This window comes from Rousettus aegyptiacus, unplaced genomic scaffold (genome assembly GCF_014176215.1).
Source record: "Rousettus aegyptiacus isolate mRouAeg1 unplaced genomic scaffold, mRouAeg1.p scaffold_m13_p_1, whole genome shotgun sequence".
Lineage (NCBI taxonomy): Eukaryota > Metazoa > Chordata > Mammalia > Chiroptera > Pteropodidae > Rousettus > Rousettus aegyptiacus.
The window spans coordinates 64,736,690-64,760,773 of NW_023416284.1; the positions used below are offsets into that span (position 1 = coordinate 64,736,690).

Consider the following 24,084-nt stretch of genomic DNA (forward strand, 5'->3'; position numbering starts at 1 on the left):
TCACTACTAGACAGGGTTTAAATCATTGAAGTGAGTCATGTGATACCAAATGAAGTGCAAAACAGTTGCAGTAAGTTTCCAAGACTGAGTCATATCAGATTTTAAAAGCTCCTTTTTGTACATTTGAGTTTGTATAATCAATCTATCAAACAGAGCTATATAACTTTTAAAGATAAATGTAACATTTCTATAAGTGATGTACAATATATACAATTGTAAGTAACTATACATTATACTTTATATGGGAAGATGGACATAAAGTCTAATAATCACATAGTTTTGTATTTCTAACTTCTAGAGGCTTTATTTTTTCCCTCAGAAGTTTATCAGTAATTTTGTTGAATTATTTACAGAACAATTTTCTCAGTTTTCAAATTTTAAAATAAATGTAAATGGGAAATGATATGCAAAATTTATTCTCAATTAACTAAAATTGTATGCATGACAAAGATTAAAACTAACAGCAAACACACAAACCAAGATTTCCAGTGAATCAGAACAGGAAACCAATAAAAGTGATCAACTGGAGGTCATGACTTCTTGATTAACTTGAAGTAATATGCATGGAAGTACTTTTAACTGTAAAACATTACACATACATCAAGAGCTAAAATTCAGACTTACAGCAGTACTTAAAATACTGTTTACAAATTTAAGAATTTTATTAAAATAACATCAAATAGACAATGCTGAAAATGTTTCTGGTTTTAAGCTAAGTAAATAATTTTTTTAAAAACCTAATAAAACACTTAACATTTAAAAAGTACAGCTTCTATGTTAAATGTATAAAATGCAATAGTTAAAACTCACATTTTTAGAAGCAAAGAAAAAAATATGTACACACATTAATAAGTGAAAGAGGTCAAAAGGAGTTTGGAATTGAAGCAGCTTATACTATGCGTTTGTTACCAGAGAAGGAGAGAGGATTAAGAAAGGAAAGTCACTTACAAAGAACTTTTAGCCTTTCTATAGTAAACACTTAGATTTATCCAGTATACTGGGTCAAAGAAAATGAAACTGCATTGTCCTCTTCCTGGCAGCTGACACATCTTGATAAAATTGAAACTAGTAACATTATTTAGAAGGTACTCTAATGTCAATGGTGATGAGGTTAGGAATATATGAGGTTCTATGTAAATTTATGACCAATTACAGGAAATAAATCACTTCACACTCATTTCACTCTGAAATTTAAAGCTACATCAAAGTACCACACACATCTCATTTGATTTAACCTTTAGCTGAAAACCTGAAAAAATTCAAACCTTAAGCAAAACATCCTTATGAAAATGAAATACTTCTTTTCTATCTCAATTGAATTTTGTTACGAGGAATGATTCCTCTCTAAAGCTAAATCATAGGTTTTATCAGTCCATCCAATCAGTAAACCAAATTTAAAATCATTTAGCTGATAAAGGATTTGTATCTAAACTATATAAAGAACTCTTACAACTCAATTATAAAAAGACAAATAACCCAAAATGAAATGGGCAAAGGATTTGAACAGACATTCTCTAAAGATATGAATGGCCAATAAGCATATGAAAAGATGCCCAATGTCATTAGCCATCAGAATACAAATGGAAATCAAAATGAGATGACATTCACACTCACTAGAATGGCTACAATCAAAAAGATAATAACAAGTATTTTCAAGGACCTGGACAAATTGGAACCCTCATATACAGCTGGTAGAAATGTATAACGATACAGCTGCTTTAGAAAACAACATGGCAGTTCCTCAAATGATGAAATACAAAGTTACTATATGACCTAGCAATTCCATTACTAAGTATATATTCAAGACCTTATAAGTAAAAAAACCCAATCACAGATGATGACACGTCATATAATTCCATTTAAATAAAATGTCCAAAATAGGGAAATCTATAGAGATAGAGAGTAGATTAGTGGTTGCCCAGAGTGGGGGTAAATAAAAAATGACTGCTAACGGGAATGAGATTAATTTTTAGAGTGATAAAAATGTTCTAAAATCGATAGTGATGATGGTTGTACCACTTTGCAAATATACTAAAAACCACTGAATTGTACACTTTAAATGAGTGAACTATACTGGATGTGAATTATATATCAATAAAGATATATATATATACACACACACATACACATACACATACACATACACACACACACACACACACATATCAGATAGCTATTTTGTGGGTATGGGAGATATTGCCATATGAAAATAAATTAATTCTGTATTTGTAGAGACATATGTAGTACCCCCATGTTCACTGCGACATTACTCAGTGCCCAAGAGATGGAAACAACTGAAATGCCCTTTGATAGATGACTGGATAAAGAAGATATGGTACATATATATAATGGAATATTACTCAGTCTTATAAAAAAAAAGATAAAATGCTGCCATTTGTAACAACATGGATGGATCTTGAGACTACTATGCTAAGCAAAATAAGTCAGAAGGAAAAAGATGAGAACCATATCATTCATTCATATGTGGGATTAAAAAAGTGAAAGTAACAAATGAACAAGACAAACAAACAAAAACTCATAGACACAGGCAACAGTTGCGTGGTTATCAGAGGGAAAAGGGGGAAAGGGGAGGTAGAAAAAGTTAAAAGGGGTCAAGCATACGGTGACCTAAGAAGATTTGATTTTGGGTGGTAAACACACGATGCAATATACAGATGATGTATTATAGAATTATACACTTGAAACCTATATAATTTCATCAACCAATGTCGCCCCAATAAATTTAATTTAAAAAAGTTTTCTATTTAGGAAATGTAGAAAATTTAATTGAATTTTAAAAAATCACCAACGTTTTTGTCAACATCCAATTTTTTCTACGACAGAAAAAGAAATTGTGGCTACTGTCTATGGCTTCATTTTAAATAAGTAGAAAATATTTGCAATAAAATTTTAATGCTCTAGATTGAAGTATTAAGTGAAAGATGAACACATTTGTAATGTTCACTTTTTTCAGAAACTAAAACTCCTGATGAAATATAATTTTAAAAATGAATAATATACATATCATCACACCCACACTATTTTGTGTCAGAACACAAAATAAGCTTTCAAACAAACAAGGTTAGTATCCCTCTCTTCCTCATTCTGAGTGCTCACAGGCTGCTTAGTTAAGATTGGGTACTTGCAAACCACATGACTTAATGAATACTATCTTATCATATCACAGGTTCCTCAGACTGACCACAACAACTTAAATCAGACAGGCAGCAAAGTAACACTAAGTCTTTGACACACATTACTGGTATGACATTTCAGCTGTCCAGCTTGTGGGGAGTAAAAATCTGATTATCTCAAGTCCAACTGCATCTGTGAGATATGGTCCATGAAAAGCACATGATTTACTGCACTAAAGACTGCTAACTACAAAGTAAATTTTTTAGTATTTGTAAATCTGAGAGAGCTAATTATTCGTCTTTTGTCAATTCTCCTTTAATTCACACTTAGTAAATTTGTGGAGCACATTTTCAAATGTTCCTAGTTTGAATAATATTTTATTGTTTCTTTGAAAAACTAGTATTTTAAATTGAATTACCTGATTAAAAAAATAAGGTTTTCAAATGATTGACTATATTTCAAAATCCTGGCATAGTTGAAGAAACTAGACTTTTATATTTAAGAATATACAGCACTAAAAAACAAGTGCGAAGTATTGGGTAGCTTGGTGGATAATAGCAAGAGAATATCTAAATTAGACTGAAAAGATTCAGACTGGCTCTGTGATGTATCATTTGGATCCAGGCCTTAAAAGGAATACAATTAAAAACATAATCAAGGAAGAAGATTGTGTTTTATGGATTACTTTGTTTACTTAAGAAAGCTTTACCCTCAGTCATCAGATCAATCTCTATGAATGCTATTTTCAGTACCACACATTAAAAACAAATTGATCAGGGAAGAAAGTCTCTGGTTTCAGAGATGCCCCTCTCTATTGATTTCCCTCCTACTTTTATAGCTGCTCCTATTTGGTCTCTGTTGTGACCTCTTTAATTGCTTCCAAACCATTGTATATGATGGCCTCTCTGCCCAAAATAACCTTCTACTCTCCTTTTCATGGCTACCTTCTACTCCTCATTTAATATACACCAAGAGATGTTTTGACATGTTTCTACACCATGGTGCCATGTAGTTCTACCACAGCACTGCCCACACTGGCTGCCATACCAGTATGAATTCCTTAACGACTGGGACTATGAATTTTATACACCTAGTATAAAACTAGGATTAAAAGGACTTTAAAGATCATTTAGCATAACTGTTTTGGGATGCAGAAACTGAAGCAAGGCCTAAGGATGCCTGGGAACTAAAGAATATTTAGATGTTCACTGACTGGATGAATAAATTGGCATCCTAAGGTCATAGAGTCAATCAGTGGCAGAATTAGGTCTCAAATCTAGGTCTTCTGACTCTAATTTTTACTGTTCGAAAGATGAGTTTCTCAACCACCTGTAGTAAGATGGAGAACAAAGATACAATATCCAGAGACAAAACTAATTACATTTAAAAAAGAAACTAACAAAAATCCAGAATAGTTATTAAGAACCTAATTATATGGATATCTATTTTCCTCTCTCTTCTCCATTTTATGTATGTGTTTAAAAGTTTGTACTGACATGATAATGAAAGGAGAAAGTAAGACTTAAATGAAGAGTAGGAATAATCAGCTTTTGAATAAATAAAATAAATATTAAAAATGAATACTCAAGTCTTGAAATCTGAGTACATGAGTAAGTTCACTGGATTTTAAAACTGTAGCTTATTTTGGTTACCCAAATCAGGTTGAATGAAATCTTCAAGCACATCCTATTAGTTATCATTCCAAATATCAGCAACTGCATTTAATATTGTAGTCATGCTAAAAGTTTATTGGTACCATACATATTATTGAAATGGTTTTATGTATTTTATTTTCCTCATGTCTAAGATACAAAAGTATGCTATTAAGATGGTTTCTTCATGGGAATGCTGAAAAAAAAAGTCTTCCACCCTTATTGAATTAAATATGTTTAAGAACTACTATATGTAAGTATAAAACCTGTTGCTATAGGCTTTATAGTTAGCTCTATTCCTTTTGTAAATGTTTATTATCATTCACTTTTATTTCTCATAACCCAAGTGGTATTTGACACCCAGTTTACCCTGACGTGGTTTCTTATGACTTATGTTTCCAATCATATTGTCACAGAGTAATTGTTGAGACCATTTATTACGCAATTTACAGATCAGTACTAATACTCTTGCACTGCCGTACATTTGAAAATCAAGCTATACTCATTTTTATACAATACTGTTGAAGAAACTTGCCACCTATTATCAGAAAACACAGAAGTGCTCAAAGAATAATGAGGTTATAGAAAAAAAGATCCTTGGGCTAGCTTGATAGAGATCCCACTGGTTAAATTCAGGACAATTTGAACACTAGGAGAACTGATTGAATCTGTGAATTCATAGTACCGTGTCAGGACTTTTGAAATACTCTAACGAATAGAAGGCTGAATAAGAAACAATGTTTGCCATCAAGGAATTCAGTTTAGCTTGTTCCTGAGCATCAAGGAGAGTATAAAAACCGTTGATTAAAATAAATGAAATTAAGTGATGTTATCTCCCATTTCTGAACTATTAGGTACTCACTATCAGTACCAAATATATATAGTCTTTATCAAATTAACTGTTAAACTTTTCCCCATCAGAGTGTAAATTCCTTGATAATATTATATACTGTAGTTCCAACAGTGTCTGGCACAATATCAGAAAAAAATCCCATCTGGCACAGCTTAATATCCAACTCTGACTTAACAATTCCTATTGGCTCTTTTCCTTGGCCAGTGTGATATTATCTGTGATATACAGCCCTGGATATTTATTTGGTCCTTTAATTCCGAATACCAGATGCAAATCCCTAGTATCAGGTTGATTTTGTATTCTCCAAATTGGCTGCTCACCCATATTTTATCCTAGACATCCCTAAACAAACCTTCTCGAGGCACGTTCTACCTTAGTCAATATTCTAAATAGCTTCTTTCCTTGATAGCTCTTTTCTAGGGTTTTAATTCCTTTCCTCACTTTGTTTTTTAATTTTTATTGTCTAAGTGATTTCATCAGTTCACCCTCTCCTATAAGACCTATCCTTTTTTTTTTGTCATGCTCTCATGATTCAACTCCAGTTCCTTAATAAAATTACCACAAACAGAATCACATATTTTCAATAACAAATTAAAAAAAATTTTAACCTATAGTAGGAATATGATACATATAATTGGGTAGAATACCCTATTTTCATGAATATAACATAAAACTGGAAAGTAGTCTAAAAGTCTTGAATATATAAGTAACATATCTTGTGTGGGATTATTATAGTTTTTCTCTGAATGTGGCATACTATATATTCTTTTTGGAGGCAAAGAATGAATGGAAAGATATACAGCCCTGGAGATTAAAAAAGTGAATCTAGAAACAATTGCTGGAAGTTTGGTCACCAGTTAAATAACAAACTCTTGAAACAGTATGTATTGAATAGTTGAGCTAATTTATGTCATTGGGTAAGGTTGTATTTCTTAAATAACAGGTATGTATGAATTTCAGTTGACTATTTTTTAAATCCAGTTTTATGTTTCTGGAAATGCCAAATTTTACTAGAAAATCTCAGTTGCCTCTATTTTCAGAAAATCATGTAATATTCAAACGTTTTTAGTAGCACCCACTGAAAACTGAAGCAAATTTTGAAGGGAAAAGTCAGATCCATTCTCCAAGCTCAGATGTAACAGAAATCCAGAACCTGATGCTGAAAGAAATGTAAGGAATACGAGGTGAGAGTAGATTTCTATTAAGGAGACATTGGGTTCTCATTTGAGAAAAGTAATTAATTTTAATTCAATTAAACATTTATGGAACTCCTATTACATTTAACATGTGACAGTTGGAGGAGTGTGATAGGCAAGTGAGATGTAGTAGATCAGAAGCCAGAATGCCTGGGCAGTAGTTCTGTCTCTGCCACTAACTAGCTGCTTAACTCTGGGTAAGTCCTGTAACCCCTGGGCCCTCAGCTTCTTTATTTATCAAATGAAAAACTAGATAAACTTTGAAAACATGCCTGTCTTAAAAGTATATGTGAATTTGAAACCTCAGCCTTAAGTCTTTTACACAGTGATATTATTCCAGACATAAAATATTGTACATTGTACAATAATTGCGATATTATGACTTCAAATAAGATAACTGCTTATCCAAGATAAAATGGAATGCATAAGAGGAGGAATAATAACATTCATTTAAATAAGTCATTAAGAATGAATTGTTTATCCATAAGTGGAGGTTTTAAGATTTTTAAGAAGTGCTAATCGTTTATACTTGTACAACTCTGATCTCTCATTGTCTGCATGGGATCTTTTGGGCAGCAAAGAAAAACACTTTACTTGTACTGAAGCTTGTGTGAGCTCCTGGATGGTACTTTACATTTCTCTAATTAGAGAAAGAATAAATTTAAGGAAATAATTTCTTTTATTAAGAAGCTGTCACACTGGGAGACCTAGCACTTTTTACGGTAAAAACATATGAAGATATAACTCCATATATTAAAATTTTTCTTAATAATTATCAAATTAAAATTCAATTATCAGCAGCCATTAGTACAATTAGAAAACACTATTTTTGATTCTTACTTCTGTCTCCAGACATAGACCATTACTATCAAAGCAGTTTGTGAGTAAGAATGTCAATTCTGGGTTACCACTCTGTAAACTAGGTAATAAAACTGAAGTGTTGCAAGATTGGTAGAAAATAGTCAGTATAGAATAAAAATCCAGTTAAAAAACAAAAACGAAAACAAAAGCAGTATCATTGGTAGAAAACAGTCAGTATAGAATAAAAATCCAGTTAAAAAACAAAAACAAAAACAAAAGCAGTATCATTCAGTTTGAAATAGAAAAAATTAGTTGCTAATGACCACAGAGCGAAATGACCAAGTTCTTTAGTATTCCGGATTTAATGCCTAGATGAAGAACAATGTTGAATGAGTCTTTTAAAAGCCTCTTACAGAAAAAAAGAAGTTCAAAAGATTTTATTAACTACTTTTAAATTAAAGAATATAAAGGCAAGGAAGAAAAAGACTCAAGTAGTACAAAAGGGTAGGTAGTCTGTCATTTGATTTTTTAAGTTCCTTATTTCAAAAATTCCCATTTAATAACAAAATGAGAAAAAGTACACATATTAAAAATATTATGAATGTTTGGGACATTAAAAATACTTTTTTGGTAAATATTTAAATCCATTGCTCAGGTATACATAAACAGAGTTATCAGTATATATTGAGAGTATATATATAAACATTTTTAAGCCAAACTTCAGGAAGAGCTTTATTTAGATTTTCTATCACAGTTTATATGCTACCTTATCAGCAAAGCCTTTCGCAGTCATTTATTCATTAAAGACATTTTCATGGAGTACCTACTACATGCTAACATTATTCTAGATGCTGAGAGGAAGGTATTCAATCTTATTAGTAATTGGGAAAAAAACCATAATGAGAAACCTCTTCCCTAAGAATGACAAAAATTAGGTAAGTAGAGCCAATCTCACACGTTGATGAGTATATGTAGAACAATAAAAACTGCCTACATTGCTCAAAGGAGTATAAATTGCATAACCATTTGTAGCAATGTTCTTAACAGAGCTACAAACTGGAAATAATTTGAATATTCATTAACAGAATAAATAAATTATGGTACATTTACACAAAAAATTATACAGCAATGAGAATAACCTACAGTTACATTTAAAAATAACTTGGTTAAATTTAGAAAAGATTTTTTTTGTCTTCGATGGTCAGCAGCTATAAGAAGACAGACTATGTTGCAGAAGTACATGGCTTATTCATTCCTGGTACCTACAATTTTATTTCTCTGACTTAAATGTTCCCGATGCCCAATTTGCCTGGAAATTTTCTTTCCATTTTTCAAAACCGAGCCCAGATGCTGTTACCATCTTATCCCTGTATATTTCAAAGGAGGCAATGGAGCATATGGTGGTTAAATGCATGGATGGGCTTGGAGTCATATAGTCTGAACTAGCATTCTCTCTCTTTCACTGACTAGGTATGACCATGGGGAATTATTTAATACCCAAGAACCTCAGTTTTATTAGATGTAAAACATGAATAATAATGATGCTACTTACTTCACAGGGCTGTTGAGATTAAAAGAAATAATAGAAGTATACTACTTAGCGTCTGGCACAGAGTGACTGTTGAATGGTAGCTACTACAATGCTATACTTTTCATTATGTATTATAATTTATTTATAGGCCTATCAACACTGTTAGGCTGTGAGCCCCTTGAGGCTATGTATTGTGCTTCAATCTTCTTTATCTTCAGTTCTAAACCCAGTGACTAATATATATAGTGCCTGCTATGATAATAGATGGGTGGGAGGGTAGGATGTGGAAGATGAGATAAGGAAAACACCTGAATTGGGACCCAGGTTTCTTTCTCTGTATGCCATGAAGATAGGATGTTGGGATGGGGGGAGGATTTAGCTACAGCTCTTACCAGGTCTGGGGTGCAGGGGTTTCCGCGAAGGTCTTAGCAGGATTTAAAAGGCTCCAAAATAAAAAAATTTCTATGGAATGCAGGTAAAATTAGGAGCAAGATTAGGTAAAATTAGGAGAGGAGTTGTAGTGATTGGGAGTCAGAGAAGGCATTTAGATGAATCACAGTAAATTGCAAGAAGTGAAGATAAAGCTCCATTTGCAATGCTAACAGGGAGAGATAGGAACTCTTGTGGCTAGGTCAACTGCAGGATTCACTTACTGAATGCATGAAGATTCATGTGTCAGGAAGGAACCAACAAAGTTAAAATACTGTCATTAATTGCTATTCTTAAGATTTTAAATATTGATGAAGTGCCCTAAACTAATGCCTCTGTAAGCAGAATAGAAAAGAACAGGCCAAACTGAAGTTACTTAATTATTTTGAGTCTGTTTCCATATCCATTCAACTGAGAATGCCAACATTATGTGGGATTATTACGAGGGTTAGTAATAATAAATATAAAGTGTCTGACACAATGTTTGGCTGATAGAGGGTACTCAACAGTAACTATTATTGGTATTTTAAAGATCAACAATATAGTCAGTCATTCATGAAAAAAATCTGCTTAATCCTCAAAATTATAAATGGGAGATTGTTTTAATTTAGTTATAATTTTTTTGAGAAAATCTTTGAACACAGTAAATAATTCCTAGGGTTCTCAAAAGAATAACTACTAAGACACACTTATTTGTAACTTATTCTTTCATACATGGCTACTGGATCAGAAGAGATTATAAAAAATGCACACAAATAAATAAAGATTATAAGTAATCCCTCAAATGTTATCATGGCTGAAAGTCAATATTTACAGGAATGACCCCCAAAATTTCAGGACAAATTAAATTAAACCACATCTAAGATTTATCATTTTTGTTACTGTGTTATTTCTTCATTCAGAATTTACTTAGATTATCACCTCCAGGAGGTATTACTCAAAACACTCAGACTTTAACTGAAGAGTGTAACACCAGGAAAGGGTAATGTCCAAACTTTTTCCTTTGAGGTTTAAATTAATTTAGTGGCCAGTTTTTTTTTTTTTTTTAATTAAATGAGGTTCATGTTACCCATTCAAATCTTATCATTGTGAATAAACACTGTTGCACAAATAATTCAAGACAAGAAATGTGCTTTCCATTCATGTTTAGCAATATCTTTATCATTAGAAAATGACAAGAAAATTGATCTAGAGTCACATTAAAAAAAGTGTCTCTCTAATCAAAACACATTAGTTTAAAATTTTAAATTACTTAATATATTACTTAATGTATCCTAGTAAAACTGTCTGAAATTAATGAGTTGAATTTCACAGATTCAAGGTAGTGTCAGTTTAAAAAGTGTTCAGATACTAAGAAATCTGTTAACTGATATTAGGCAAGTATCCTTTTTTGCAATCTCGGTAATACCACCATGAAAGGAAAAAGAAGACAAGAGTAAAAAGACTTCCCTCTCTCTACAACAGTAAATACCACAAATCTAGTCTATAGGTATACAAAAATTTTTAGTTTAAGTGATCTAACTTTGACACCTAAATCAACTATTGAGGGTTTTCAGATTACAATAACAAATAAAATATTTTCCTTGCAAATATTAATTGATCATTTTAGATCATGATTAAAGAGGTTTAAGGAAAATAAGTCAACATTGAAACGGAAAAGTTCTTATTAAAAAGAAAACAATCTTATCAAATATAATTATAATCAAGGATTCAAAGAATATTTATCACGAAAGAGTCAGTCGTAACCAATAATAAGCTGTTGTTATAATAGAGAGGAAGGAAGAAAGAAATATGTGAAGATCAGAATTTATCACTTACCTCATGATGCAGCTCTGCTATCTGATCTTTCAGTTCCCTAATATACTGGTTAGAATCAGACTTGTTAAGCTGTCCTTGAAGCTTTCCTTCTTCTTTCTGTTTTGTGACAACACAACAAAGCAAAAACAAAAGATAACTTTCACAGCATGTATGCAAATATTTTTAAAATATAGGACAGCATAAAGACATCCTTTAACTGGCTAAATTCTGAACAAATATGTTTTCAAATGAGCTCTGAAAAATAATTTATAGTAAACTATACTATTTCTTAAATAATGCTTAATGGAAGTTGATTACAACACATACAACTTACAAAACCTACCTTTTAAGAGACTTAGAAATCATAGTTAAGCACATCTACTGGTGAAAAAATTGTCCTAGAATTTCAAAACCATTTATATCTAGTTATTTTAAGGGTAAATAGTTTTGACTCCATAAGAGATTCAGTGCTTAGTTCATAAAGTGGTGAGCTTCCTGTAGCTACAGTGGGAATCTACTTTTGCTTGGAGAACAGTGAAGAGGCAAAAAAGAAGATTTTCCAAATCACTCTTAAAAGGGGGAGGGGGGACCTCTGAATCTCTTCTGCTTGATTAGCTTAGGGATATGTGTTGGGAGTCCTAGATACAGTTGATTAAATGTGCTCTACTCCTTAGAGCTAGTTCTAGAATCGTTTAAGAACCATTTTCCAGGGACAGAGATTGGAAAGGGGGAGGAGCTGCCTTTTTCTCATACCGTCAGAAAACTTTAAAGATAAAGGGCTCACTAGAGAGTGAAAACAATTGTTTTTGATATATCCAGATTATTTGGAATTAGGAAGCCATATGTGATGCTTAAAATGTTAAAAAGTCCTGATCCAGAGATTTCTACTAAAACTATTGAGTAGCTCTTGACACCAGAAAAGTACGTGGTTACTTTTAATAGTCACCAACCACTCAGTCTCCTTCCATGGAGACAACCACTGTTAAGTTTTTCAGTGCAGTCTTCCAATGACATTTTGTACATATATAATCAAACACACAAGTATACACACATATTTTTACTTGTACTATAGATAATTAACACACTGTTCTATATTTGCTATTATCTCTCAAGAATACAACTTGAAGATCATTCGATATCAGTACATGCAGAGAAGAAAGATAAACATTTTAATCTGACAGAGCTTTGAAGGCCCTGTAAAATTTATCTTAGTGCTATCTGAATATCTATAGGTTTTTTTTTGAAGTACGTTTTAAAATGTGCCTTAGGTCCTATACAGTAGTTACCTGGAGAGTAATGGGTTGCAGTGAAGAGCATTTCCCAGTGTGGAGATCCTTACTGCTATCTTTCATTCACAATAAGAAGGGACCTTGGACATCACCTGATTTGGTCTTCTGACTGCAGCCAAGTCCACCCTCTGCCTTCTACATAACCTCCCTTAACACCCTTGGCAGAAAGAGGAACTAACCAGAACTGCTCCAGCAACAGAATGCATAGCTCCTTCATAGAGTCAGGGCCCCATTCCAATAGGATTTCTCTTCTGCCCTAATGGTCTTTGCCACCTCAATTGCATTCTTATGTACCTTTAGTCTGTTCTTCAAATCCTTTCATCAAATTATTCCTATAAGTGCCCTCCCCTCCCCCACTTCTTGGGTTCTTTTTCTTTTGGCAAACCGCCTTCAAAATCTTTTATAGAATATGGCCTGCTGAAGCAGTTTAAGGTAACTAGTATTTGTACAGATGTAAAATAATGACAATAGATTCTATAGGCTCTAAAGCTCTTCTTCTATATTTGCAGGAACTTCACATAAAATCACCTAAGCGAAGAACTAATTTAACAATTACTATATTCCAAATGTGCTAGGCTTCTTAAATATATATAAAAGATACCTTATGACTTTTAGTCATAAGCTTGTATTTAAGAAATTTTTTTTTTTGAGAATTTGGTTAAAATATTAGTTTGATAGCCAGAGAAGGGCAGAACCTACAGAAGAGTAGATACCAAGTTAGAGTCCTAATTAAATAATCTCTGAAGCCTTCCCTACCTGTTTTCCCTTTATTATTTGAATCTGTTTCCATGTGGATGCCTGTCACTTATGACTGTAAAAGCTAAAATATTCTGAGCACTTATCAGACCTTTTCCACTGAGGTTCCCCAAAAGAATTAGCATTATTGTATGTAATCACTTAACTGACCTCCTATACATCTAAAATGATACTATCTGACATCCTTAGAATAAATGAAAAAAAAAATACTCAAAGTATTTTCTGTAGGACTTAATTCTCTTGTGGAGCTGCAGTAAGAAAGACTGGGCTTATGATGTGCTAGAAATTGTTCTAAACCCTTTACGTGTCATTGTCACAACAATACTGTGTAATAGGTAACCATTATTTCTACTGCTTAGATAAGGAAAAACTTAAAGATTAAGTGAACTGGTCACCTAAGAGTCACAGAAAAGTTGATAAATTTTTCACTTTATATTATAGCCTTCTGAACACGAGAAACAATGAAGCAAAGAATATATGAAAATTTATGCAAAGGGCCTTGCATAGTAGCTTTCTTGGATGTTTTAAAATCTTATGACTTTCCTTGAATATTTATTTTAGCCCTTGCTGATTTAAACGGGAATTGCAATATAAAATGAATTAAAGGTGAAATGCTATAGCTATTTGCATTTATGGCCCTAAGCTAATGATCCATATTATTAATTTACAGTTATCCAATACCATTTACATGTACCTATGTCTGCATCTTATTTTTAATCACTTTTAATCATTTTATTCATTTTTAAAGGAAATATTTTAAAGACACAGAACATGAACAGAAGAGTAATATAATAAAAACTAATGAACTCATCACCCAAATTCAGTTTGTTTCATGACTATCTTGTCCTCAGATTTTCCGTGGATAGAGACTTCCTCCATCTCAGTTCTGTAAATTCCAAAGTGGAAAAGGATGATATCAAGTAGAATGGAGAAAGTAGTGAGGGAGTGAAGTGAGAAGGAAAATGTATAAAAAGAGAAAAATTATATGGAGGGAGACTATTCGCTGATGCAAAATAAATGAAGCCATTATTCTTATAGATAATATTTTCCAAGTACCATATGTGACATGAAAAATGGTAGCAGCAACTGAATAAGTTGACATTATTTTCAAAAAGGACCAATTTGATGAGAATTCTTCATTTGGATATATGTGTTCAGTTGTCCTTTTTGATGGCTTTTAATTTAAGCATCGCATATTAATTCCCTTGAAATGGTTAAGTAAAAATTACAATCCACTACTAGGAAGAAATCCTTCAGGATGAGATGGAAAGGCTAGATATTTGTGGTTCAGAATCAGACTTGGAAAAGGTACCTTTAAATCTGGTCCTCAATGAAGGCAAAGGTCTTGAGAATTTTGGATATCCTATAGCAATAATATCATAAGAGATACAATAAAAATTTCAGGGCAAATAAAATGGCAAAGCCCAAGGTAAGCTCTATATTGTAAACCAGAAGTTCAAGAATGCAGAAATACTGTAAGTTTGAAGGCTGCTGAATGACCAGCAACAATAATTAATACCGATTCTTTCCTATAGGAAAACTTATATGAAAAAAAGTTTGTCAAGATAGAAATCATCAAATTTGTTTTATAAAAAGCAACCAAGTGATTCCAAAGAGCTGTTTTCTCCAACGGTAGATCTTAGTAAGGTTTAGCTAAAAACTGTGTTACTGCACCTTGATTCCTTTGGAAGAAAGGCAGTATTAGATAAAAACAAGGCAGGTAAGAAATTATACAATAAAAAATGGAACGTTTTTAACTTAAAAAAGAAAAAACAGTCAGAGTATGATGCCCATTAAACTGTTTCTCTGGACACCCGCCCCCCCTCCCCAACACATACCCCAAATTACAACTTCTAAGGCACATTGGCTAAGTGAAGGAAAGAGGTAGGGCTCTGGTAGTGACCCCAGGACAAGACAATCACCATCCTAGCACATCTGTCAAACATTAACAGCACACCAGTGTGACAGACACACCAGTTGGAAAGCTCTGTCTGGGGTATTCTGATTCAACAGTCCTGCTTTAAGGGAACATAGGTGATATTTTAAACAAAGAAGTAAAAAGTGAGAGATGTCCTAAATGCAATTTAATAAATTAAAATGTAGAAATAACCTTTTATCTAAAAATCTGGGATTTTTATGTTCTACATCTAGATATGTGAATTCAAAGTTTTTAAAATCTTCTTTAAATGTAAAAAGTGAGTAACTATATATTTACAATAGCCCCCAAAATCCAATTAACTATTATATTCTAAGAAGTGGATATCAATTTAATTTCACCTGTGAGACAGTTCATTCAATTAGCTAATATTTAAGACTTTTTCAAGTATTTTTGAGCTTTCTATTTTCATGCATTGTCTGTGTGGTCCTTTCTGATAAGCAGGTGGGAAAATGTCAGCTACACTAATAAATTTACTAGGAATCTGTATTTTCTTGAGTTTTTCTTTTGGTCTAGCTGATAACAACAACAGATTACCAGTCAACTGGTTTCCTAAGCAAAACTAATTAGGTAAGTAACAAACTTAAAGAGATCCAACATATCAACAATTTAGGTATTCTGTATTGTCACTGAATAGACCTTAAATACATACTTTTTTTTTGTCAAATGATAAAAGAAACTTTATATTAACAAGGCATAAAGTAACATTTGTAAAAGATTTAAGTGTATGTTTACTCTTGGAACTATCTTTGAATAATTATTAGGCAATTACCATTATGACATCTATAATGATCTAATTCATATTAAGGCCTTAAACCATAAATAAGCCTCTTAATCAAAAGGTCATCAATAACTCTAGTTAATGATATGTTTAAGTGATTACAGGCAAAGTTTAACAACTTTAACTTACTCTGAAATGCATCCAAAAATAAGGTAGCTAGGTGAGTATCTGATAAGTCAATAAATAGAATATATCAAAATATTAATTTTAGAATGGAGGTGGTGGGTTTATAGTGTTCACCATACAATTCTTACAACTTCCGTATGTTTGAAATTCTTCATAGTAAAACACGAGGAGGAAGAAGTCATCAATAAAAAACAATTCATTGCCTCTCCCTCCACCTGCTAAAAAGTAAGCACTTGTTCTACATTGTACTTCATTTACATATGTGAAAAGATATGTATCTCCTAAATTCACTTAGATTCTTCATTTAAAATCTATGTTTTGTTCTAGGAATGGATACTACTTTCTTGACATTTTACTGGAAATTTAAACTAAAAAGTAATAAAATTAAACCATATAAATTAGTACTTCATTAAAACAGAATATAATTTTAGAGAGGGCTGAGTTACAGTTCATCTCCATATTATTTTATAGATTTTATGGTTATCTCAAGATCCATTCTCTCTCCCTCATTACATAGTGGTGTTAGGATTGGTGTTATCCCCATTTTTAATCCCATATGTAGGTCCTGACTGGTAGGGTTTAAATCATATAGGACAATCACATTTGTGAAGCAGTGACTGATTCAGAGGTTGCTCGAAGAGTGTGCCTCTCGAAAACTTTTGCTGGAAATTATCGGGCACAGCTTCTTATTCTGGACATTATGATGTATGGGTATAAAGCTGACCTATTAGCCATTTTAACGCAGTAAGGAAAATCTCCTGAGAATAAAAATGAGAAGGGCAGAGTCTTGAGAATCGTGATTAAATGGAACAAGTTGGAGCCCAAATCAACTTTCCTGAAGCACATCCTACGTCTGAACTTTTCAGGTACATGAGTCAATAAATTCCCTTTATTATTTAAACCATATTATTCAAGTCACAAATAAATATAGAATTGAGGTTTCTGTTATCTCCAGTAAAAACATCTTACCTAATAAATATTTTTAAAATATGGTTTAGCAAATGAATACAAAAATATAAACATAATCTAGGAAATGCTTAAAACTGTGATTCCCAGAGATGACTGTGGAGAAAAATCACTTTGAGAGTTTTGTAAACATATAGATTAAGAGAACTCATTTCTGACCAACTGAATTCTACATTTCTGGGAATGGGGCTTGAAAATCAATATACTTTTGAGGGTACACAAATGGTGATTCTGACATAGCCAGTGTGCAGACCAACACTTGAAACGCCCTGGTTTGAACTAACTTTGAAATTTACTTGTTTCTTTTAGACACAAATTCAAAATTCTACTTATGTGCCAATTACGAAATACTTTTAATCCTATTTCCTAAGGATCTCAAAAAATATTTTATGAGTTTACATTCATTATAGAACTTACTTAGTATAATTTTACATATAGAAAAAGAGAGAAATATTCTTTCAACTATCACCACAATGGTAAATGTGGTAAATGATCAAGACTCCTAAACTTATTTACAAATAGTCTTTACATTTCCAGAGAAAATATATTTAAAAACAAAAATAGAGGAAAACCATCAGGGACTCTTAAATTAATTTATTTCAATTCTGCTATCAGTTTCACTTCACATTATTTCTGTTAGTTTCAGCTGGTCAGTTCCCTGTCTACAGAGGTTGGTTCAATTTTGAACTCAAATTCCTTTCTTGGTTAACCTAGCTCTCAAACAGAAATTATTATTTTACTATTTAGTAATGTATGATGAGGAACTAAAAAAAATGTTTAGGATCTGAGGAAATTCCACACATAATACTCCTATTACTGAAAACTAAGATAACTAAAGAGCAAAGAAAATTCAAGTATTTGGAGACCAGCAAAATAATTCTTCAAAAACTTAAAAGCATCAATATCTATGAGGAGATACTGCAGTGAATAAGGGAAATATGGAGTCCAATTCTCTAAACTTTTTAATAGGTAAAGGGTTGATACAGTAAAAAAGTTACGTTCTTTAACATAACATACAAATATGTGGAGAGGAATATTGTACTAAGAGCAGTGATTCTGGTATTCAACTACCTAGATTGTTTATCAATGACTTTAGGCATACACATTCACCTGTTTTATCCCTGAAACCATAGGAGAAGTAATCAGAGAAAGGATGAGGTAGAGAAGGAATGAGCCCAGTATAGTCCACATATTTTGTTACAGCTGATTGAAAAAGCAACAAATGCTTTAGTCAGCAGGAAAAAAAAGTGATTATGTATTTGTGCAGTGTATATATAGTCACAGTATAAAGTGGACATTTTTATCAGATATCATCAATTACATCAACTGTACTCTGACATACCATTTAAAAAGTTGAACAATTATATGTGGTGGTGCCTCAAGCTGGAAGATTGAAGGGAAAATGTGAAATGTTTTCTCTACAGCTCTAAGTAGCATGTTTTTGCATGCTATATTGCAGAAAAACTGAGCTAACTACAATTGAACAACTGTTTGGGAAGAAAGTAGTGTTTAGTAGTGTATAATTTTAAAAAATATTGTGGAGGTGAGAGAAGAGTTAGGGACCCAGGATTTGTTTAAACTTACAAGTTTAGTCTGCCTCATTTTTAAAGAGAAATTATAATAGGCATGCCTAAGAATCCATTCTTGTATATGTTTCTTTATCTATGTTTTTAATGCTAGTTATAACTTACTCTATCTTGCCACAGAAAGGATACTTCCTTAGACAGGAAGATAGCAGATTTTAGAAGATGTATTACAAGCCATAGACTTTTAATTTGCTCAGTTTTTTTTTTTTTTTAAAGAGAATTTAACCAGTTAACACATAGTTAACGTACTAAATGCAAAGATGAGGTAGCAGAAAGCACCCTAGATCAGGAGGCAAATATCAAAGCAACTTACCTATTATTTACATCTTGTCAAATTTTTCTCTAGGTTTTTGTTTTTCAAAAATTTAAAATCTATGAAGAGTTAAAATTATAGTACAACACCCATATACCCTTATGCCATATTCACCAATTACTATTTGCCACATTTGCTTTTGTTCTATGCACATCTTCTAAATCATTTGAATGTAAACTGCAGGTATGACATTTCGATACTAAGTATTTCAGCATGCATCTCCTAAGAATAAAGAACTGTCTTACATAACCAAATGCCATTATAACAAGTAAATTAATAATAATTTCATAGTATCATCCATTGAACATGTGGTTCCTATTTGAATGTTCCTAAAAGGGCCCAAAATGTTTATTATTGTTCAGAATCAAACCAAGCCAAGGTTCATGGTTATATTTGGTTATTATATGTCTTTAGCCTCTTGTAATCTATAATAGTCCCTCTGCCTTGTTTGTTTTTCATATTGTTAATATATTTGAAGAGTTCAAGTCTATAAATTGTATATTATACAAGTTGAAATAGAAAAATTTCCCATTCTAACAAAACTTCAAGTAACGCATTGTTTTCTTTTTTTTCAAACCAAATAGGCAATGGAATAATATATATATATATTAATGGTTTATATTTATATAAACCATATATATTTAATGGTTGGTTGGATTAAGGAAGTAAGTAGGAAACACAAGGACACATTAACTTAAACATCCGCAGCCAAAGACTCAGAAAATTTATAAGAACAGCACAAGAAGACAGCATTTTAAATGTTATATTGGTAAATATTTATTTTTATTATTTATATATGTGGTAAAAGATAAACATAATAAACATTAGTAGTTATGGTTTTTTTTTTGCAGACTAATCTATAGGTTTAGCTTTTCAATCCTGAGGTCCAAAGAATCCTCTCCAATGTTTGACATAACTTTAAATACATACAAGAGCCTTTGAGTCCATCATCTGTCTCTTTGCAAAAAATATTCTACAATGTAAGCAGATGACTTTAAATTTTGGGAAAAGCATGAAGTTAGTCATAAAGAAATCTCTAAAAGAGGACTTATCATAAAAGAAAGCAACAAACAGCTATTCATTAAGCTTCATCTTGCTCAGACAGTGCTCACAGCTGGGAAACTCTGTAGTTAAAGAAAATGTGATTGACCTTCTAGATAGATGGACTTGTCATATTTTAATATTCTAAATATTCTGTCTCATGGGGGTTATCATATCAGCGAAAGATTCATCTCCATGTTTGTCTCTTAGTTTTGTTTTTTGTTTTGATACCACAGAGTTAAACTACAAATAGGCGATCTTGTGTAAAGCAGCTTTTGCTTTACACAAATATGGGATATATAGCAATATATCCCATTTACTAATAATAGGCACTGTTGTGCTAGGCTGAGTTAAGACTTGACAAGACCTTTGTGGAGTGCTGCCATGGAATACCAAGACTTTTGAAGAATTAGTTCCAAAATGTCTTTTTAGATTTATATAAATCTAATTTCATCTTTTGTCATTTTACTACCTGTCACTATTAATTCTCTAGATCTTCTTCTTCCAGCTTGATGACTATTATGGTCTAGATTTATTATTTTCATACTCTGGATTCTTATCACCACTTCTTTCTCTTAGCAAGATTTTCCTCTAGATTGATAAACTAATAACATGTCCATTTTTCTGGTATGGCCTCATTTTCTGTTTATTGTCCTGATGGGTGGCTTGCCCTAGCCTGGCTCCAATAGCCCTAGAGGATTAAACACACTCAGTGGCTGACTAACTTACCAAAGGTTACATGGCTAGCTAGGAAAAAGCCAGGGGTAGAAATCAGGTTTCACTCCTAGTCTCATATTTGTGAGAAAAATCACAGAAGGGTATGTGGTAGAACCGTTTTTCTAAAAATGGTGTTGCTTATTTTATGTTATTTGTGTATTTTCTAGACCCCAAGTAAAGAGTGATAAGTAAGCCGAAGTTGGAGAGTACAGTCATTAGCTGTCAAAGTTTCTTATGTACCTTCCATAGCATCAAATGACCGGATGGGTCATATATATGTATTTCGCTCTCTTCTCATTTGTTTCAAGGACCCACTGTAGAGCTGATTTTGTCAAGCATTTTTTATCAACTTATTAGACTATTATATATTGGAGATCAGAGCTTGATAGGGGAGCCAGTCATATTTAGTCTAAGTATGGAAGGTCAGTGTGAAAAACCAAATTATAATTACTTGTAAATTCAGTAATCCCTTCTCATATGAAGCCAAGGGAAACCAAAGTACAAAAAATAAAACAGGCAAATCTGTGTATTATTCTCATAGATAGCTTGACCTATGACAGCCTATATAAAGATAATATCAATAACATTTTATACATTTCAGATTAGTAACTCACATTATAAAATTAATTTTCTTTCTCAACAATTTCAATGAGGTGGTTTGGGTTGGCTGTGAATAACATGGTTATTAAGAGTCATTTTTCCTCTGCATATATTCCTCCATCAAATACTTATCATCTTTAGCTTATAACTTGGAGTTCACCTTTGGTACAGAGATATTTAAATGTTTGCAGGAAAAAAAGTAGGAAAAATTTTTAGTTAAAAAAAATGCACAAAGAGAATAATCATATCTATTCATACTTCACAGAATTAATCAATGTAAACATTTTCAAATACGGGCAGCCAGTTTTGTTTTATGAGAAATAATTATTTCTAAATAATAATATATATATATATATATAATTACATATATTACTTGTATTGAATATACTGTAAGAAACCTGGAGGACAAGTCTTTATCTTCCCATACAACTTCATAGGTAATTTGTTCTAGGTCAAATTTTCCTAGAACACAGAGTAGGTGTTCTTTTAATTTGCACATTTGAATCTTCTTTAATTTCAGGGTTCTCCTGTTTATATTTTTAAATATGCCTTCTTTCCATTTGTTGTGGGACACCAATTATCTTTAGTGTTAAATTATTTATTGTCTCTACCTATTAGGTAATACTTGCTTTATATTCTTAATCTCTGCATTCATTGTGATTATCTTAAGCTTTTCTTCCATAACAATATTCCACTTCTTAGCATTGCCTATTGAATAGACTATTCTTTTTGTGATTTCAGCAAAGACATATTAGACTTCAATTTTTTCCTTAGTGGTACAATCTTCCTTTTTACTTCATTATATTTTTATCATCTTATCTTTTGATATCTTAATTTTACTGAATTCATGTTTAGTTGTTTTATAGTGTGAAGCAATTGTAATCACTGTCTTACCCCTGAATTACCTTTCTTCTTGGTTGGGATCTTTTTAAATGGCGTTTCTTTTTCTTTCTCTGCTCTAATAATATAAACCAAGGTGCAATGCCATTTCTACTCATCATGCTCATAGCTAAGTGACTGTCCAGATATTCCAAAATGCTTTAATGATATGAGTTACTTATTAACTCTCTTCCCACCATATTTAAGATCTGTTTTCTTTGACCTCCAATCTGAAATTTGTTCTCACTTTTCTACCATCTGAGGGTTAGCACAGGGAAAGCAAGAACCTGGCGAGATAAGGGCTCCACTTATTCTTCTGTGATTCTGTTAAATACCTGTATAACGCAACTGAGGTGATATATGTTAAAAACTGGATTTTAGGATTCAGATCATTTCCTAAATTCAGTGTGTTGTCTCAGGGCCTTCACTTTAGTTAAGATTCAGATGTTTACTTTCTAGTCTCTTTTACTGGGTTGTTCCTTGCAGAAGTTTCTACAACTCCTCAGTCAGGAAATTACATACTCATTTTCCTTCTCTACATATTTAGAATATGAAGACTCTTTGGGGGATTTTGCTGACTTACCTATACAGTTTGCTGAGTGGGACAGGAGAGGAGAGGCAGTTGAGGTTAGCAGCCAAGCACTGCTAGGCCTTTCTGCTGTAGAATAGTCTATTTTTTTTCTTAGCTGTCACTTTTAAAGTTTCTTGCATTAGGTTATAATTTTTTTCCTCTCAGACTGCTCTTAGTGGGAAAGTACTTGCCTTAAAAAGATATATATTATTTATTATTTTGTTAGATGGTTGAGATAGATTATTAAGGGATCAGTTTCAATTTATCTCTGGGGCAATATTTATTTAAATAAATGAATCTTTCAATACAAAATATTAGAACCTGCTACCTGCTCTTACGGCATAGATTATCAAATTCTCTTATGCATGGCTGTCTTCTGCCCCCTAAAATTCATTCGGCAATTATTTTTTGAGTACCTTTAATATGCCACGACAAAAGGCATAATACAGCAGCAAATAAGACAAATAAGATTCTAAGATATGGATATGAGTTAATTTTTAAAGTAAAGATAATTTAAGACACTGATAACATCCATCAATAATAATAATAAAAAAACATGATGATGAAAGAGAGAGTAACGGTGTGACAGGACAACTTTACAAAAGTGGTCAGGGAATGGAACAATTCTGAGTTGGTGAGTTTTAAGTTGAGATATAAATGATGAGAAAAACCAGCCATGGAAAGATAAGGTAACACAGTATCCTGAATGTAAGAAGAGTAAGAGCAAAAGTCTTAATGTAAGAATGAATGAATTTGGTTCAAGGAACAGAAAGAAGGTTTGTGTTGCAAAGCATACTATGTGAAAGGGTGTGTGGTTTATGATGCAGTCAGAGAAGAAGGTGGGAGTCAGACAACTCAGGGCCTTTAAGGCCAAAGGAGTGTGGTACTTTTGCTGTGTTGACATTGCTATTTTCTATAATTATTCAGAAGTTCTAATTCTTACGCTCATTCTTACAATAGTTAACTTTAAAATTTATTTAAATGTAAGTACATTTCAAAAAATTACAATGGTAATCATGTAAATTCATACAATATAAAAAGTGATCTCTTCCACTATGGAAAACAGTATGGAGATGCCTCAAAAAACTGAGAATTGATCTATCATATGATCCAGCAATCCCTCTACTGG

The 24,084-nt window shown here is 32.2% G+C and overlaps 1 protein-coding gene across 6 annotated transcripts in view; it reads right to left on the reverse strand.

Annotated features, from left to right (window-relative positions):
* The window catches only part of EVI5 (ecotropic viral integration site 5), a 197,672-nt gene that overhangs the window by 19,406 nt on the left and 154,182 nt on the right, over nt 1–24,084 (reverse strand). For all 6 annotated transcript variants that reach the window (XM_036236430.1, XM_036236426.1, XM_036236431.1 and 3 more), the window contains one exon: nt 11,416–11,511. In XM_036236430.1, the coding sequence (XP_036092323.1) occupies nt 11,416–11,511 (96 nt within the window). The remainder of the gene's footprint in view (nt 1–11,415; nt 11,512–24,084) is intronic.